The sequence below is a fragment of the Cricetulus griseus genome, chromosome 5, assembly GCF_003668045.3.
Source record: "Cricetulus griseus strain 17A/GY chromosome 5, alternate assembly CriGri-PICRH-1.0, whole genome shotgun sequence".
NCBI classification, from domain to species: Eukaryota; Metazoa; Chordata; class Mammalia; order Rodentia; family Cricetidae; genus Cricetulus; species Cricetulus griseus.
The window spans coordinates 16,369,495-16,388,144 of NC_048598.1; the positions used below are offsets into that span (position 1 = coordinate 16,369,495).

The 18,650-nt window shown below is 44.1% G+C and overlaps 1 protein-coding gene across 6 annotated transcripts; it reads right to left on the reverse strand.

Moving 5' to 3' along the window:
* Positions 1-3,466: 3,466 nt before the first annotated feature.
* Positions 3,467-11,702, reverse strand: Zbtb18 (zinc finger and BTB domain containing 18). 6 transcript variants are annotated; one of them, XM_035445304.1, is made up of 3 exons: positions 8,085-9,400; positions 7,688-7,819; positions 3,467-7,145 (listed from the first exon to the last, which is right to left on the reverse strand). In XM_035445304.1, the coding sequence occupies exon 3, from the start codon at positions 7,129-7,131 to the stop codon at positions 5,563-5,565; it is 1,569 nt and encodes a 522-aa protein (XP_035301195.1). In that variant the 5' UTR covers positions 7,132-7,145; positions 7,688-7,819; positions 8,085-9,400; the 3' UTR covers positions 3,467-5,562. The 6 variants fall into 6 exon arrangements, with proteins under 6 accessions (XP_035301195.1, XP_027274671.1, XP_027274670.1 ...); XM_027418873.2 differs by lacking the exons at positions 7,688-7,819; positions 8,085-9,400 and adding an exon at positions 9,414-11,269 and having other exon boundaries at positions 6,202-6,345; positions 6,458-7,145; XM_027418870.2 differs by lacking the exons at positions 7,688-7,819; positions 8,085-9,400 and adding an exon at positions 11,643-11,702.
* Positions 11,703-18,650: the final 6,948 nt, after the last annotated feature.

Consider the following 18,650-nt stretch of genomic DNA (forward strand, 5'->3'; position numbering starts at 1 on the left):
TAAAAATTTCTATACAGTCACACTAGGCATGCACATTGACACTTAACAAAAGTCACCTGATTTAATGATTAACTACAAAGATCATGACAAACTGTATGCGGCTGGTTTCAGTGAACAGATTCTCTGAGTGACACAGGGACTCTCAAAGCCACCCTGCACACACTCATTGAAACCGTTCCTGACTCAGTGTGCTACATTTTAAAACCAAATGGTTTCTGTGTTGTTTTGTTTTTCCCTCTCCTTCCTCAAAAAGACAATGCTTCCTAGAACCTAATACCTAATAGCAAATCCAGTCCTAAAGCTCAGAGAAGAACATAACTTATTGTGGGAATGAAGACCACAAACTCAAGATCATCTTTGGTTTTAAAAGATATTGTTAAAGCTACCCTGCCAACTAAAGAAAAGTATCATTCCACATAAAGTTAGAAATTGAAATGAAATTAGTAAACATCAGAATAGAATTGGGAAAGGTAACTGGGTACTTCACCATTCTCCTTGAACCCCTCCCAGGCAAAAAAAAAAAAAAAAAAAAAAAGGCTGATCTCTTTCAAGAGCTTGAATGTCCTAGGAGAAGAAAACTATTCTATATGTCTGCACTACCTGGAGAATTAATTATAACTTATTTAGCATAAGCAGAGACATGATAAAGGATTTGGATTTTTAAAGAAAAAAAGAACTGTTCAAACTATTGCTATTCGTTGATTCATTTCTACACAGCCAACCTGTCTCCTCACAGTGTTGCACATTTGGAGTTCAGTTTCTTCCACAAGAAGTCACAGAAGTCGATAGGGGAGGATTTTTATTTTAAAGGTACTGGTTTGAAAAAAAAAAAGCCAAAATCTTAATTTTTGAAGTTTCTCTTAAAATGAATTTCTGAAAGCTCTCAATTTTGTCCCTAAGATGTCACTCCTCTGCTGCCATTCTCTAGGGCTGATGAGCAGGGTGGAGTCTTTGACAGAGCTAAAATGACTTGAAGTCCGATAAGGGAACGGCTTGTCTAGACCAAGGGATCACAGAGATTTTGCCAGGATTCTGCAGGCAAAAGGTAGAAAAAAAAATTCTAACATAAGGGACAAAATCCTGTCAGTATAATAAAGTTGGACTCTGGCCAAAATGAAATTCCTAAAAGCCAATTGCTTTTAAAAAATAAAACCAGTGCTTTATTTTTTTAAGATGACATTATCTCTAGTTTTTAATGGCAGAGGACAACTGTAATGAAAATGACACAGCTTTTCTGTCCTGAACTTCAAAATCATTCTCACTTCATCAACTATACCTTATCAGCAACTTCAAACATTGTAATAATTATAATCGAAATTTAGATAATTATCTACAATTAAAAATTTCTACCCAGAGAGAGGTATGTGCAATTTCCATTATTAGGTTAGAACTCAAAGATCTTAAATTTTATAGAAATGAAATAGTTAAACAGTGCAGGAAATTTTGAGATATTAAGATATTTAATTTGTATCCAATTTTTAAAAATGGAGTTTCTCAAGTTTTTTTTTTTTTTTAAATGTATTTAATGTGTGTTTTATCTGTAAAACCAGGAAGTTCAAGACTTTTCAAGTAGAATTGCTTCTTAGGTTAAAAAACACACACATACACACACACACACCAAAAAAAAAAAAAAAACCCAAAAAACAAAAACAACAACAAAAAAAAAAACCCAACTATTTCTTTTATAGTATTTCAAAACAAAAATATACTTGGGAAAACAAGCATTTTAAATATTTATTAATTTAATGTGAGTTCATACATACTTTTAATATAATGTTCACCTTTTTCTAACCTTCCAAAAACCTGTTTTTAGAGACTCATGTAAAGTATGTTAAGGGAACACTCTACTTGATTCACCTATTAATCCGATAGTGTAATTAACTAGGAAGGAAATCCCCAACCTGCATCCTTAGCGACTTCTACTTGTCGGCTATTCCCCAGGGTACACCTAGCACACAATGCTGGGCCCACAGCAATCCAGGGCATAATTGATTACCTGAAAGAAACAGATGTTTTCAAAAGTAAGTGAAACCATATTTTTACTACGCATTTAGGGATCAGCCAGATGTCAAAGGAGGGCCTGATTTTTGCAGGTTTCCGACTGGTTTAGATGACAACTTTCTTTCTTCAATGCAGTGAATCAACAACAGATTCTTGCATGTCACATGCCAAATGTGACCATTTGTGTAAAAATATGCTATGCCTATTCTACAGTATTTTAAAGTTATTCCCAAGTCATAATCAGCATGCTGTGTTAAGGAGTACAACCTGTGAAGCCCACTAAGGTGGCTCGCTTAAAATTAGACAGTCAATGGGACTGATACATCAACCTTCAAGATCTTCGGGAAGCTTTAACATACAGGAAAAAGGAAGGCATCTCTCCGTTTCACTTGCTAACTGCTCAAGGAATTGTTCTGTAGAGGTCAAATGTGAAATGTTCAGTTGTCTAAAACCCATGGTTGAACTGTTACATTGTTTGTTCCATTAGAAATTGAATGTATCAACTGCAAATTTTTGATTGTATTTTATGATAAAAATTTTTGTGGGTTGCTAGTGAAAGCCACCGAAGTCCTAGAGGGTATGTTTCACACTCTGGATCCCCCAAGAATAGTAAGCTTACCGTGGGCTTTTTGGTGTAATCCTATCTTAGACAGTAGTTATGTAAAACTATTATTTCCATTTGTCCTTAGGATTGGGAGTTACAGGTAAAAGATTCATTATTTACACAACCTCAGCAATCTTCAGCCAGTGTGCCAATTTCCCCAGAGTCCCATGTACATGTGTTCTGTCAATTCTGCGGGCCAACCAACCCTTACCAGACACATACCCAACCAGACAGGCAAGAAATTGGGGCTGGGGCAATGACAAAGAGGAGGGAATAGTTCTTTCTAATGATGCCTTGCTTAAATATGTTTAAATTAGAACATAAACACTAAGAGATCTTTTGAGTTCTGGTAAGAAAAATGGACATACACAGCTAATCTTGAACAACCAAATGTCTGATAATTCGATTGCCTAGACTTCCACTCATTAGCCAAGCAGTGTTCCAAATTAAGACATCCGGTCTCCTTCAATTTTCCACTTAAACCAGAACATGGGAGAATAGATTTGACCAATCAACTTAGGATAAAACCATGCATGGAAAGTGACTTGCATTGTATATGGGTTAACAGTTGTGTGACTTAATATGAAAAACCTACCCTGCTACTTGAAGTTCTTTATAGTCACAGTTTTCTAGGGAACTGCCTCAACAGTCTGATCTACACTATAGAAATGGGTCATATTTTTAAATGTGCATTTAGTGTCTTCTTAAATGATGAGAACATGCACATTTCCACTTGGGTGATCCTAAAGCATTCTAGTAACTTCATAACCTCAATAAAACTGATATTAAAATGAAGATGCCACGCACTATACAAACTTCAAAATCTGTAATGTGATCATAATACAAAAACCACACAGGCAATTCTCAGTTCATATAATTTATTGCAGTTAGCACACAGTTTAAAAATTCACCAACACACCAATAGTACAAAACTAAACAGCATTATAAGTTATTCCCCCTCAGGAAATAAAACATACTATGATTGTCAAAGCTAGATGTCAGTCTAAGATTTAGAACAAAGGAAGAATGTGAAACTAAGAAAAAGAAAAAGCAATCACTCACAATGACCACAAAAAAAAATTCAAAAAAAGTCCGTTCTCTCACAGACATTGATTGTCTTCTCTAAATTAATAAAGATTATTTTAACATAAACTGTATTAAAAAAAAAACAAAAAACTAGAAACTCTTCAAGTAACTAAAGATAATGCTCAAGGCCATCTTCACAGCTTTGTTTGTTTGTTTGTTTGCTTTAAATGCCATTACAGCCAAATTAACATACATTTGACCAAATATTTCCAAAACAGTCCAGCAACACACAATGGAGTTTTCCATTCAGTATCTTAAGCACAAAAATAGGCTATGTTTACAGTAGTTAAGGCGATCAAATTTTAAACAAAAGCAATTAAAAAAGAAAAAGGGAAAAACAACAAACATTTTCCATGCTACTCCCATAGACCTTATTTGTAAGTGCAAGACAGGAAAACAAACACTGTGCAAAATGCTTCTCCCCTGCGTGCTGGTCATTAAAACCACACGGTGGGCTGCAGCCTCTGCTGCCGATACACATAGTCTACTAACCCCCTTCCCCACGTCAATCAAGGCAGTTCAGTCCTTTCAGCCTGGGGCTTTTTCAGTCCATAGAATCTTTTCATGAGTTAGGGGGTAGGGGGAAGGAAAGGAAATAGGGGAGAAAAAGAAAAGGGAAGCAAAAAGGAGAGAGAGAGAGAGAGAATGACCTATGACCTATTGTCAATTTGTGCAGTAGTTATTCTAAAAATGCTCAGCTGGGTACATGGGTACACCTAAACTCTGAGCTGGCATGGGTTCTGTGCAATTACAAGTGTGTTATAAATGCACACTGCACATGCAAATCTTTAAGCCGTTTGTAAACATTTATATGTTCCTTGTAATGTAGCGAAGTTATCAATTTGCAGCTTAAGTTTTTATTCAGCTTAACAGTTTCAACTTAAAGACAGTGGGAAAAGTCAATTTAAATTATATAAAATAAAATAAAAACAGTGCATTTACGTTCTTCGTAACACCAGTTTTTTTCCCCAAATGGTGCTAATTTTCTAAGGAAATTAAATAATTTTAAACTCACTCGTTAAAGTTATACAATGCAAACAAAGACAAAAAATATATTGAAACTCATGCATTTCTGTAGCGTTAATATTTACTTTTCAAGACTCAACTAAGAGCATCAACACAACCTGTCAAGTTCTTTGACACCCCCCCAGCCCGTGTAATCAATTACAGTATACAAGAACAGTAATTCACATTTTAAACACACAGTTCAACACTGCTGAAGCTGCAATACCCTTTTTCATCTCAAGCAAACCTTCACAGAGACAGTCCCAGTGACCCAGTGTACTGTCACAAGTTCTCTCACTGGGAACTGTCAGAAAACCAGAAGTTGCCACAGAAAGTTTTAAGTCAACTGCTTGTTTAAAAATAGATAATCCAGCATTTCAGAAATTTTCCATTTGGGTCTAAAAGCATTCAGGTTTCCAACAGCCAGAAAATATTCATGCAATTTGAGACATATAAAGAGGCTAATAAAACTGGAGGGAATTTCTACTTTGAAAACAAAACAAAACAAAACAACGTGGGGCACAAGAAAAGCGCTCAAGACAATGCAGTGTTTACAAAATGAAGCCATAGGAAAGCATTTTGTGACAGAACCATTTGCTGAGAAGGATTTATTGGCTAACTTGGCCTACCCTTCAAAGGAAAGACACCTCTCTACTTTTGACTCGCTCTAAAGTTTCTTTTATCAGAATGCTAAATTAGTGAGATTCTCATGCTATTATTCTAAAGTGCAAAAACAAGTTAAGATCCCAACTTTTCAGTTCCAGGAAACAAGACTGCTTTTAGACCGTACCACAACTATATAGAGATCTATGTATATATATGTATATATATATATATATATATATTATTTATATATATATATAAAATTATTTCCAAAGTTCTTGAGAGCTATCTTCTAAGGTCCAGTCTCTGACAGTGGGCAAGCTCAGTGCTTCACTTTTGACCGACAAGGAGTTCACCAACTCACAGTGGAACTTGCGGATGTGTCTGTACAGGTCTCCCGACTGCGTGAACCTGCGCTCGCACCACTTGCAGGCGTGGGGCTTCTCACGGGTGTGCACCACGGCGTGGCGGCTCAGGTTGTGCGAGTACTGGAAACTCTTGCCGCACTGGGTGCACGTGTAGGGCTTCTCCCCCGAGTGAGTCCTCTCGTGGCGCTTGAGGGTGTACATGCAGGAGAAAGTCTTCCCACACAGGGAGCACGTGGGCACATTGACATCGGCGGCAGGCTTGCTGCGGATGCCATCCTGCTCTCGGAAGTGCGTGCTCAGGTGGATCTGCAGGATGTGGGGGCTGGGGAAGACTTTGTTGCACAGGGGGCACATGAAGATCTGGCCTGCAGGGCTCAGGATATTGGAGACATAGGGAAGCAGGCTGCTCTCCATGCCCCCTTCCACCTGGACCCGATCGCTCTCTGGGGTCATCATCTCATCATCGCTGGCTTTGTCCTCCCGATCCAGCTCCCTCAAGACCGAGTCCTCCCTCAGAGGAGCCAGGTGGGCCGGCTCATACTGTACCCTGTTGTTAGTGCTCACACTCTCTTTCACAGTGCTATGTTCCATGTCATAATCATTAGTGCCAACATCACTCTCATCACAGGACGCCTCTTTCTCCACCTTCACCTGCACCAGGTTGCTTCTCAGCACGTCCTGTGAAGAGAAATAAGAGCTGTTCAGATTTTCAACTCCCGAAAGGCTGGACTTGACAGACAGGTCCAGCACACAGTCAACATCTGCCGAATCCCTCACGGAGGTGACAGACCTCTGGGACAAAGACTCTGTTGAGCTGCAGGGGCTGGCTACTGTTTTTCCAGCTGCTGTGGCGTGTGGCTCGGCCTCTCCGCCAGCCTGGGGGATGCCTGCTGAGTCTGAGGGCAATCGCATCCACATGTTCCCAGGCTCAGCTGCCAAGTCCCTTTTGCTGGGTAGAATGTTCAATTTCTCATCTTCGCCTTCATCTTCATCACTGGGCAGGTCACCTGCCATGTGGCTGCTGCCGTCTGAGAGGCTCTCGACTTTGTCAGAACAACTTGAAGCGTCTTCTTCTTTTTTGGTGCTGTCTGCCTCGGTGGTAGCTTTCTCCTTCAGCTTCTTTTTGCAGACTTTGACAATGTCGTACATGTGGAGATAACTGGCAGCTGCTAGCACGTCCTCAATGGGCAAGTCTTTGAACTGGAGTTTCCCTTCGTACATGAATTCAAGCAGGAGAGCGAAAGCGGGGGCTGTCACAATGTCGCTGTTCAGATGAACAATGTCTCTTTTGTCCAGCTGGTCCTTGTAAAAGAGGTGGAAATACATGCTGCATGAAGCCAGCACAGCTCGGTGCGCCCGGAACTGGGCATCTCCCACCAGAACAGTGCAGTCACAAAGAAAGCCCTGGTGTCTCTGCTCGCTCAGACACTGCAGCAAATGTCTGCTGTGGTCTGGAAACTCCATACTGTCTTCATAACCTGGGGAAAGAGGAGGGTCTCGTTAGAGCCTGCTTACTAGTTTAGCCTCTAGTTTCCAGTTTAAAAAAAAAAAAAATCCGCCTTAGTGGTGGAGAGTTCCATGTCTATGAATTTTAAATCAGGATCACACCCCAAAGGACTCCCAAGTCACACATGCGACCTAAATGCACTTGCCAAGGACTCTCACCCTTCTCAGAACTCCTGGTCGAGTTAAAGACTTCCTTTAGCTACAGCCTATTACTGAGACCAAGAATTCAGACCTCTTCCAGAAGAGATTTAACCAACTACTCATCAAACGACATCCCACAAAACCTACAAGACAGCTTTAACTTCAAAAGGAAGAACCCACAATAACAAGGCAAAGTCCCACACAAATTTTGGAAGAGTGAAGAAAACTTGCCCAACCATTCTTTTTATTTTATCACTTTTCATACCTGACTACTGCAAAGTGAAGACTGAACACACACACATTTGGTTGAATTGGGAAGCGGAAAAGGGGAATGAAATTGCATAATTAGTCCAGAAATCAGCAAACAACTTACTTTTTAAAGTCAGAGTGTTACAACAACAAAAGCCCTGTGTATAAGAACAGATGTTGGTGCGTAAGATTTGCAGGTACTGCACAGGCAGGAGATCAGATGGAACTGCACCGACAGATGGGAAAGGTCATCTTACTATGAACAAATCCAAACATTTTTAAAATGAATGGGGGGGGGGCTGTTTCTTTGTAGAACAATATTATTAGCAACCAGAGAGGCTGTTAACTCTGAAAATTCTCATCTAAACTTTGATCTGCTACAGGGTTAAAACAAACTCCATATTAAAATTAATCAAACTTTTACCACTATAAAATAAGGTGCAAAAACTTTATAGGTTCAATATTTAGTAATTTGAAAAGCCTTCCTAGAAAAAAACACTTTTTCCCCGGCTCTGCCTTACCTCACCAACAGAAAATACTTTGTTTCAATAATAACTGGATATATCTTGTTTTCCCAGTAGTTCTGTTCTTTCAATTATGCATCTTTGCCTTGTTTTCTGGCAAGGGAGGGCAGTGAAGGAGGGAAGGCAAGACTGGGTCAAAATCCAACTGTGGTGGAGAAAGATAAAGAGAGCCCACTTCCTCACCCTGTGAACAGAAGCAGGGCTCCCATCCACCCACCACACCAAGTGCAGCTGAGGGTGGGTATGGAGTTAACATTCAGAACCAGCTTCCCTCCTTGTCCTCACCATGCTGAGACAGTGAAACTCTCATCCTAACCCCAGATACCTTCTGGAAGACACCACCACTAGAATGAACCAAGATTTACAATACAATCACTTTAAGTGCCCCACAGCTAACATCAATCCCAACCCTGGAGAGGGCTAAAAATAAAGACTGGAGGCCAGCTCACAAGGTAGCCGTGATCAAATTAGGAGGCTGAGAGGACAGAGAGGGACGAAGAAGGAAGCTTATAAACATCTGATCCAGCTGACTGTGGCCATATGGCAGCTGCTGCCCAGATAAAGAGATTAAGAATAGAGGAGTGCGATTACAGCTGTCTGGCCAATTCAGGCAGCTCGAATCTACAAGTTCTAAATTAGTCGCTAACGCAGAAACTCCTGCAAATAATTATTGTTACGCTGAAATAAAAGATCTCTTAAATATATATCTGAAAGAGAAATGAGGAAACTGGTCAAACTATTCTCCTAGGGATAAAAGTTGTCTTTCTTTTTCTTCTCCCCTCTTCTTAAAAAACAAAAACAAAAAAATCCCAACAACAAAAACCCTCCGGTTTCAAAAGCACTACAGCTGTATGCTGCTTTCAGTAATGCTTGCCGAATGTTTTGGAGAATAAAGTTTCACAGTGGAATTAATTACACAACAACCTAGCTTCTTAACCAGAATAATCTTCTCATATAAGTTTGAAAGCTGGATTCCAGACAGTTTACTGTTTCTGCCCCCCTAAAGCAAAAGGAATCTAAACAGCAGTGAACAACAAAAGGCATCTTAATCCAAAGTGATCTCAAAAAGCCATATTCCAAAGCCTTTCTTACCATCTGAAAACTTGAAATATTTCTGTGTATTAAAGTTATTTACTTGCTCAAAGAAAAGAAATAAAAATTCAAACCAAGCAAGCCCAAGACTTCCAGCTCAAGACCATCACTTCATGCTCAATTTCACACATTATTCATAAAGTGGATTACAAAAGTAATGTGATGTTTTTTTAAAAAAATTAAATAAAACACCCAAACAGAAAGATGCTCAATCTAATCTCTTGCTACTCCTACCTTTAGGACACATAAACTTGATTAAGTCCTTCCCTCGGAGTCTTGCTGGCTCCAGGTCTGTTACATCGGTGGAAAAAAAGCAGACTAAGAGAGACAGATGCAAAGTGGAGATGATGTTGGAGAGGAATGAGATACCTTCTCCACCACAGATCCGCACACACTAGCTCCCTGTCTGTGTGTTAGAATAAAAGGCTGAGGGATGGCAGGCTGTCAGCTGCTCTGACATCATGTTCAGATGGAAATGCTACCTCCAGCTGTGCTCCTTTAATGCCATATGCTACTCCTCTACACTCCTGCCACCAGCTTTTTCTTAGGAGAACTTTTCTCTTCTGTTAGTATAAACAAAATACTTCAAAGTCTTCCTTTTTTTCCCCCCAAACTTTCTAACAGAAGAAATTGAAAAACTCAGCATATGGAGTCCTACTGTATTTATGGAATCGCAACACTTCTGCCTCAAGTTGGTGGACTGGCTTACATATGACAGCACACTCAGGCTCGGTGCTATTCAGGAAACCCACATTCACTTTTATTCAACTCCAACGTCTAGTTTCAAAGGCAGCTTAGGGATATTTTTAAACCAACCCATTTGACATCTCCAGCCCCACTTCGGCATTATTACAGCATGTTTTTTTTTTTCCTCCCCCCGCGGAGATAATGGTAGACATCTCCAAAATGTTGGCAGACTTATTAAGAGCTATTACTTCAGCGTGGTTCACCTTATTATTTCACTCTTACTTAGCAACTTATCTGCAACTACCTCCCAGGAAAATAATTCACACTGCCACCGTGAATGCAGATTTCCATTCTCAGCGTCAACAAACTGAAACTGCACTTTGTGAAATCCTGGAAAGTATTTCGGTTCAATAAAGGCAAATTAATAAACCGACACAACCTGCTGCAGTCACTTAGGATGACTGTTTGGCCACATCTCATGTTTCTGCTCAGAAAAAGGCGTCACTTTGTCTTGCCCTTCTTCCCTATCCCTTTGGGCTAAAGGGTTGTGATCAGCAGGAGTGTAGACTTTGGGAACTTTCTTGGCTGGAGTTTGTGGGTCTTAGTTTCTAATGGCTGATGAAATGCTAAGGTAACCCGGGCTGGGCCGCCCGGTTCCCTGCAAGGTGCTGCGACAACTATGAATGTCAGACACATCTATCTCTACAGACTCTTGGGAGGTCGAGGAGTAGAAAAAAGAAACTGGGGCCTGAGGCGCAAACGTCCCAACCCGGGCGACAGCCACTCTTAGGCTCGCCTTAGAAAACGGAGGCAGGGAGCTAGAGAACAAAACCCCAACTCTGTCCTGCCCTCGCTCACGAGTCACTAAGAAACCTAACTTTCTCTAACTTCGCGGTGAATGACATAATTCTGAACTCGTTCTGGAGGCACACTGGGCAGACACATTACTTCCCTGCTACACACACCCTCTTCTCCGCGGATGCCCTCGCCCCATTCCAATATATCCGACGTTAATCACCCCGTTTACTCACTGGGGTGATGGTGGGGGTGAGTGACAGTTTAATGAGCCCCAAGGACCGCAATGGCCCGGAGACATCCCGTCCAAGTCTCGCTACCGCGGACCCGCGGGGGCTCTGTGAGGTTTGGGGTTTTGTTTCTCAGAGGTGGGGGCAGGGTGCCCCGGGTGTGTTTGAGGTTTTGGGGTGGAGGGGGGGGATGCAAATCTTCGCGCAGTTCGCCGTGCATAAAGCACTTGGGGAAAGAGGAAGGGTGAAACCACTGGGAAGGAGGTGCAGGGCAGAGAGCCGGTGCAGCAGGAAAACACCTTCCACAACGGCCGAGAAAACAGCCCCGGGTCGCGGCAACAACAAAAGAAAAGTCGCAAGAAGCGGCGCGGCGACCGCTCCCCGCCGCCGCCGCCGCCGCGCGCCAGCCCCGGGCCTCCCGGCAACCGCAACCCGGGCGCCGCGCCCTCCCCCCCGGCCCTGCAGCTGCACCGGCCCCGGAGCCGCGGCCGTCCCGGGCGCTGCAGCTGCGGCGGCCCGGACCCCTCCCCGCCCGCTCGCCCGCCCGCCCGCCGCCCTCCGCACGGGAGGCGCCGCCGCAGTGCACCGGCCGCCCCGCGCCGCAGCTGCCGGGGAGCGCGGCCAGGCGAGGCGAGGCGAGGCGAGCCCGCACCGCACCGCACCGCACCGCCGCCGCCCCCTCCGCCGCACTAACTAACTCCCCCGGCGGGACCCACGGCCGGCAGCGGGGCAGGGCGGGGCGGGGACTCACACGGAGCGGCCGAGTCGCCGCGTCCCCGCCGCCGTCCTCCTCCTCCTCCTCCTCTGCCGCCGCCGCTGGACTTGTGGGCGTCCTCCGCCGGCCCCCGCCCGCCGCCGGCCCCGGCCCGGGCCCGCGCGCCCCCGCCGCCCCCGCCCGCGTGGCAGCCTGAGGCGCGCCGCCGAGCCACGGGCCACTCTTTAACGGCCATCAGGCAGCCCCAGCGCGGCCGCAGCCTGCCAGACGTACGGGCGCGGAGCGGGCGGCGGGCGGGCGGCGGGCGCGGCGGGCGGGCGAGCGCGGCGCCGGGCCGGCGGCGGGCGGGGCGGGCGGACGACGCACACGCACGCACGCCGCGGCGCGCGGCCCAGATGTGGCCCCGCCCGGCCGGGCCGCCCCGCGCCGGCCGCTCGGCGATTGAGCGAAAGCGGCGGGCCCCGGTCGCTGGCCCGCCCTCGGTCGCAGCGTTGCCCAATAGAAGAGCGGCGTGACGGGGTGGGCGGAGGGGCGGCGGGACTGACGGGGAAGCTCGGCCAATGGCAGTGGCGGGTAGGAGCTGCCGCCCGCGCGCGCCAATCGCAGGGGGCGACTGTTGGGTGGGCGTGGCCTCTTCGAGGGGGAGGCGGAGTCCGCGGGCCGCGGCGGCGGCGGCGGCGCTGGCGCTGGCGGCGGCGGCGGCAGCGGCGCCCCTCTGGGTGACTTGGCCGTGAGAAAGTGAAAGGAGCCCGCAGGCGGCGGCGACAGCTGCGCGGGGAGGGGCCTGTTTCCAGGCTGGAGACGAGCGCGTTCTGGGGGTGTGGAGTGAGAGAGTGAGTCTGCGTGCACCGCGACGGCCTCGAGTGTACTTTTACACGGGGCAGGTGTCCCGGGGAGGCAGTGCGCGCGGGGCCGCAGCTGGCCGGGGCCGGCCTGGGGCGGCTGGGTCTGGCCCTCCTGCGGTGCTCGCTTGGGCCGCGTCCCGGGGACGCGCCGCGCCGCGCCGCCTCCGGCCTGTGGTGTCGGCCGCCAGGTGCACGGGGGCCGCCAGCTCGGAGCGGCTGCGAGAGGCGCTTTTTCCCAGCGTCCTTCGTGCAAGTTGCAGCTGCGTTTCTCCTCCCGATCCCCGCGTCCCGTCTGCACGCACGGTGACAAGCAAAGACAGTGCCCAGAGACCAGTCTGAGAGCTTTCCAGGGGGAATGAGACTTGTAGACGCTTTAGCCTGTTTCTTAATTGATGCTCAACGAGCCACGGCTTTGCCGAGGGGAGAGACGTTAATTTTGTGTGGCGCTCCCCTCCCTTCAGATAAACTTCCTCCGCCTGTACCTGTTCCTTGGAGCTGTGTTGATCAGTGCCACAGCAAGGAGGAAATGTAGAAGGTTTCTGCTCTCAAGACAATGGAAGGAAAGAATAACACACAAGTAAAAAGTTGAGTAATGAATTGGGAGGGGGGTGGGTCAAGACAATAAAACAGAAAACTGCATAGCGAGGAAGTCAACACACTAGTAATTGTCTAAATGAAATGTGTTTACTCTCTGCTAAGTGAACCCAAACTGGCAAGCCCTGTTGCTAACCAGCTCGATAGGAGACCTTGCAGCTGAGCAAAATCTTTCTCTCTCTTCCGGGTCAAACGGGTGTAAAGAAGTTGAAAGTAGTTGTTGGGCAAATCAGACATTGACTCGCTAATGAAGAAATACACACACAGAGTACCCAGGAGTTTAGAAATTTGATATTCTGTTAGAAATGGTAATGGTTTCTACTCCTTCTTCAACTCTTACGTTCTCATGATGGATTTCAGGGAAGGGGTGCGGTTTACACCTGTTTCAGATCCGACCCAAATTTCTTACTCCATGCTTCCCAGAAGAAATGAGACCCAATCTCAATCGGTTTCAAGCTATATGAGTTTACAAGTGTCATTTGGTTTGGTTTGGTTTTTTGAGACAGGGTCTTTCTACTGTCCTGGAATTTGTTATGTAGACCAGGCAGGCAAGCCTCTAAAAGACATCTGCCTGCCTCTGCCTCCCAAGTGCTGGCATCAGTGGGCCACCGTACCCGGCTGCAGGTATTCTTGATGAATGAAACACACTTTAAAAACATGAAAAGGAATATATATGTTTCATGGAGAATTCCATGAAAGGAAAAAGGCGTTTGTATTCATAAAGTCATTTCTCACCAATTAAAAGTTAACAATAAGTGAATACACAAAGTAACTGATAAGGCCAGACTATCAACCATAAATTTATAAGAAAATTGGGACATTCAGATCATCCACCAAAGCTTACACTCAGTTTTATTGTCCCCAGAGGGAAATCACAGCTCTGACAATGGGTTATAGAAATGGTCCCAGAGAAGGACAGGAGACACTGGTGGATCAAAAGTCATAAATATGGCTTGTTTTATTTGGGGGCTCTTTTCCTTCTAAGCCATAATTAGTATCCATTTTGAGAACTGAAAAATATGTCCAGGAAATACAGACTAAATGGATATTTAAGGAAGCCAGTCTGTCACCCCTTATTGCTGTGACAGTCTTATCCAAGGTCCCTGGTACAATTGTATTTTCTCTGCCTCCCCCAACCCCAGCTTCATTTTAACTGTTTTAAAAACTTATTGCCCAAATGGTATTTTCAGTTCTGGTTGAAAAATCATCAACATGCAAAATACAAAGTATGACTAGCACCAGAGGTACCTATACAGAAGGGCTACTGTATCTGCATCCATTGGGTCCATAAAAGGTAAAAAATCAAGAGTCCCAAATAATTCCTTGGGTATGTTTCTGAAGCTGAGATCTGCCCCACAGAGAGACTTGATGACAAAAAGAGTTCATTGTTTTAAAGCTAGTAGACTACCCACAACATACAGTGAAAACAAATAGGCAAAAAATAATAATACCCAACACTAATCTATTGGGGAAAATACACCATTGCTTTCTCTCTGAAAGAGTGGCATTGGTGCGCATTTCTGATTCACTCAAGCTTTTCTGGGAGTTCTGAAATAAAAAAAAAAAGATAAAAGAGATTTTTCCATAGGAAACAAGTTTTACATTTTTATGACATAGGTGTCAAACAGTAACAATCTAACAAATGTTGACAGATCAAATAAAATTTGATTTGATGAGCAGCTCCATAAAGTGAATGTCTGGTTTTTTAAATGTGAATCACAAGTTAGAGCTTTGAAAAACCATCATTGATTCTATTGCAGGTAGCATAATCATGTTAAAAGTTATGGAAGTAAATTTTAAATATTGGGTTTATAAACTTAACAATTTCATGCATGGTTGAAATTTTTCCTTAAAAACGTAGAATTAGAAGCAAACAATAGAAGATCAGATAACCCAAGGTGTGAGATTTATAACTGTTACAGGTGTCAAAGTATGAATAGAATTTAACCTGATCATTTATTATTTATTTATTTATTTTAGATAAGCACTTCCTGTATTGCGTACATTGCCCTTGAACATCTAGAATCAAAAAGCTGTCCGGCTTCCACACCCCAAGATGGCTCCCATGCTTGGTTCTGATTTTAATCTGTAGATGTATAGAGGAAAGGCACAATAAAGTAAAAAGTTTGTTCAAACTATTATAAAACCCACTACTTTCCATAGCTATTTATTTTTGAGACAGGTTTGTAATCCTGCCTCAGCCTCGCAGGGGCTGCAATTATAAGCAGGTGCCATGATACCCCTCCCCCCCAAAAAACAAACAAACTCTTTTGTGGCTCTTAGGAAAGAGCAGGTTAATGCAGTCTGAAGGGAGGAATAGGCACAGAAACACAGTTGCAACAATGATTTTAAATAAATGAACTGGAATTCACATCACAAATAGTGAACAAGAAGTGTATTCCCTAATGTGTCTGTCTGTCTATAGTGTGTGTGTGTGTGTGTGTGTGTCTGTGAAAAATACACTTGGGGCCATTGAGGAGACTCATCGGGTAAAAACCCTGGCTGCATAAACCTGAAGACCCACATTTTTTAAAAAGCCTGATTGGGGGATAGGGTGGAGGGCATCTGTAGCTCCAGAGCCCCTATAGTGAGAGGCTAGAGAATCATCTAGCTTGAGGGCTAGCTAGCCTGGGGTAGGCTGTACCCCAACAACATGTAAGGTAAGAGCCTACTCCTGGAAGTTATTCTCTAACCTCCACATGTATAGTATGGCATGCATACACCTGCATTCACACACATACAAAACAGATAAAAATATTTCTCTTTAAAGATAGGGTCTCACTATGTGGCCCTTATTAGTCTTGAACTTGCTGTATAGACCAGGGTAGCCTTGAGCTCACAGAGAACGTCTGCCTCTGCCTACTAAGTGCTGGGATTAAAGGCTGCAACATCATATTCAACCAGTAAGAATGTTTTGAAACACTTAAATACATATACACACATTTATAATTCTGTAGAACACATATACCAAATCATTTCCCAGGCTATAGATTGTGTGGTTAGGAACCTACACATTAAATTCTCAAAGTGTGATTGCCCAGCATTGGAGATAATTCCTTTAGATTGACAGCCCCAAAGCCAGAAATAGTGTTAGAAACTCTTGAGGAAAGACCCTTGCTCGGGGTACAGGGCCAGTGACATCACCTCTGTGCTGAGAGCAGAGGGAGCTACATCAGTAATTCAAAACAGCTGAGGGTTAAGGGCAAGAGACGCAAGCAATGACGTCTTCCCCCAACGGTTTTTCCTGTGCAGCAAGTTCCCAGCTGCCTACTGTAAACCGGAGCTCTGATAGCATAGTGGCTGAAGGAGGCCAATAGTTCAGGCTTTCTTGGGACCAGAGCAGGTTACTTCAGAGACTTTAGGAAGAAAGCAAATCTGTGTCAGTAGCTTTTCAACCCATAATCCCTTTCCTCAGCTTCTTTTCTCTCACTTTCACGAAGTATTTTATGCCTTATGTCATAAGGAAGTTTAGAGAAGCATACAGTGGTGATTTATAGGCAACCTTGTTCCTGCTTTATGTGTACCCATCGTTTGCTTCATATATAATCCCAGACCACTCTCCCCCTACCCCCTTAGTCACACTGGTAGATGGAACTCAGGGCCTGTGTGTGCTAGGCAAGTGCCATGCCACCCATCCACATCTCTAGCTTCACCCTAAGCTGACTGCCTTTCTTACTCAACAAAAAGCCTCCTACAATCTCTTCATGGGAGTTTAATCAGCATTTATTTAAGGGTCAACCTAAACAAAATGAGCGGGTACAGGCAAAGCTACCATCCTTGAAGATTACACTCAGCCTCCTGAAACCCAACGTTGAAATCCTGCAGGCACATTAATCTGCATCACTAAAAGGTGCACTCACTTCATCTGTCAGTTTTTCTTCCCTAGACAGAATTATTGGTAATAATCTCACTTACATAACTTTTCCAAGTGAGAAAGCCTCTAGCAAGAAAGATTTAATATGACCTTAGAGATGAAAGGCATCCCACAAAGTATGTAATAAAAGTACAAAGGTGTAAATGCTAGTGTTCACAATGCTGTTTGCCACTTCTGCTGGGCTGTGTTGAAATACAGAGAGCAAACGGACACAGAAGAACCCAGTGACGTCTTTTCTTCACTTTAAAGGGGGGGCAGGAGTGAGGGGCATGGGACATGGGGTGAGTGGGGGGGAACTACACACTTGTTCTACTTCAGGTGCTGAACAAAAGACAGAAACAGCATCTACCCACCTGCATTCCAAACAGGGTGGAAAGGCTCTCTCTGATCTGCTTTATTTCTGTTCTTCATGGACTCAAGCAGGCAGAGAAGGAAAGAGATAAAGATACATTCCAGGGTTATTGATTGAGCGCTCGCAATGCATCAGAGAAACAAATATGGACCCACATTCTCATGGGTCCTGTAGAATTTCTGCTGTGTGCTAGGTGCCAACAACACGTGGATTAGCATTACCCCTTTTATTTATTATGTATAAATGTCATGATTCTTATTTCGGTGGTTAGTCTATTGATGTCTCATAAGTGTGTACCAATACCAACCATCATAAAAAATAACAAAAAAAAAACCCGAAAATCCTTGTCATTAAAATCTTTGGGGATAAAGAAATTCTAAACATTTAACACAGAAGTCTTCATACATACCAAATTCAAACTAGTCTCTGTAATAAGAGCAGACAGAAGGTTAAATCTCACTCCAGAATTTACTTTGCCCTTAGCGATCACATGCAATTCAGGAAGTTACTTCCTTTACAAAGAACCAGCATTTATGCTTAAGACTAAAATGATTATTTTTAAAGAGCCCATTTTACAATGCAAATGTGTATCTAAATTAAACCCAGTAAAAAAAAATAAGCATCTTAAATTGAATCTACAGTAATGACTTTATGGGAGACAATAGGAAAAGTGGTTCTGCAGTATGAACTCAGAGAAAACATTTTAAATCCTGTTTGGGGACTCCCCCCCGCACCATGTATGTTAATGTCTAGCACAGCTTGCTCTGAGAACCCATTTCTCAGAAGTTGCTTTGTAGCATTGAGGCTATTCAACCAGATCATACCCAAAAGGAAACATTGGGTAAAAAATAACAAGCAATCAGGTTTGGTGGGGCAAGCCACTACTCCCAGCACTCAGAAGACAGACACTAGAGAATCAAAATTCAAGGCTACCATGGTCTACATAGAGAGTTCCAGATCAGCCAGGATTAAGCAGAGACTCTGTCTCAAACAAACAACAACAAAACAAACCCAGCTGACAGCCAGTCTACAATGCCAAGCCATACCTTAGCATTTGGAATAGAGGACAGTTGCAGAGACACCAGCTCCCTAAAACAGAATAGCCGGTCACAAGAGAACAGGGAACAAGGACACACTCACAATAGGATATTTTAGACAGAGACAAATGCAGGCCGAGAAGAGCAGTATAAGAGGCACTAGCCTCCCCGAGTGGGAGGGAGGGCTTAAAGAAGACCAAGAAGACGGTGACTATAGGTTAGCTGAAGATGTGGAGAAATGGCAAGACCCTAAGGGGAAGAGGGTGCTGGTCCATGCATGGTGGAGAAGGCGCACAGAGAAGCAATGGCCACAGCAACGTAAATAAAGCAGACATCAACACT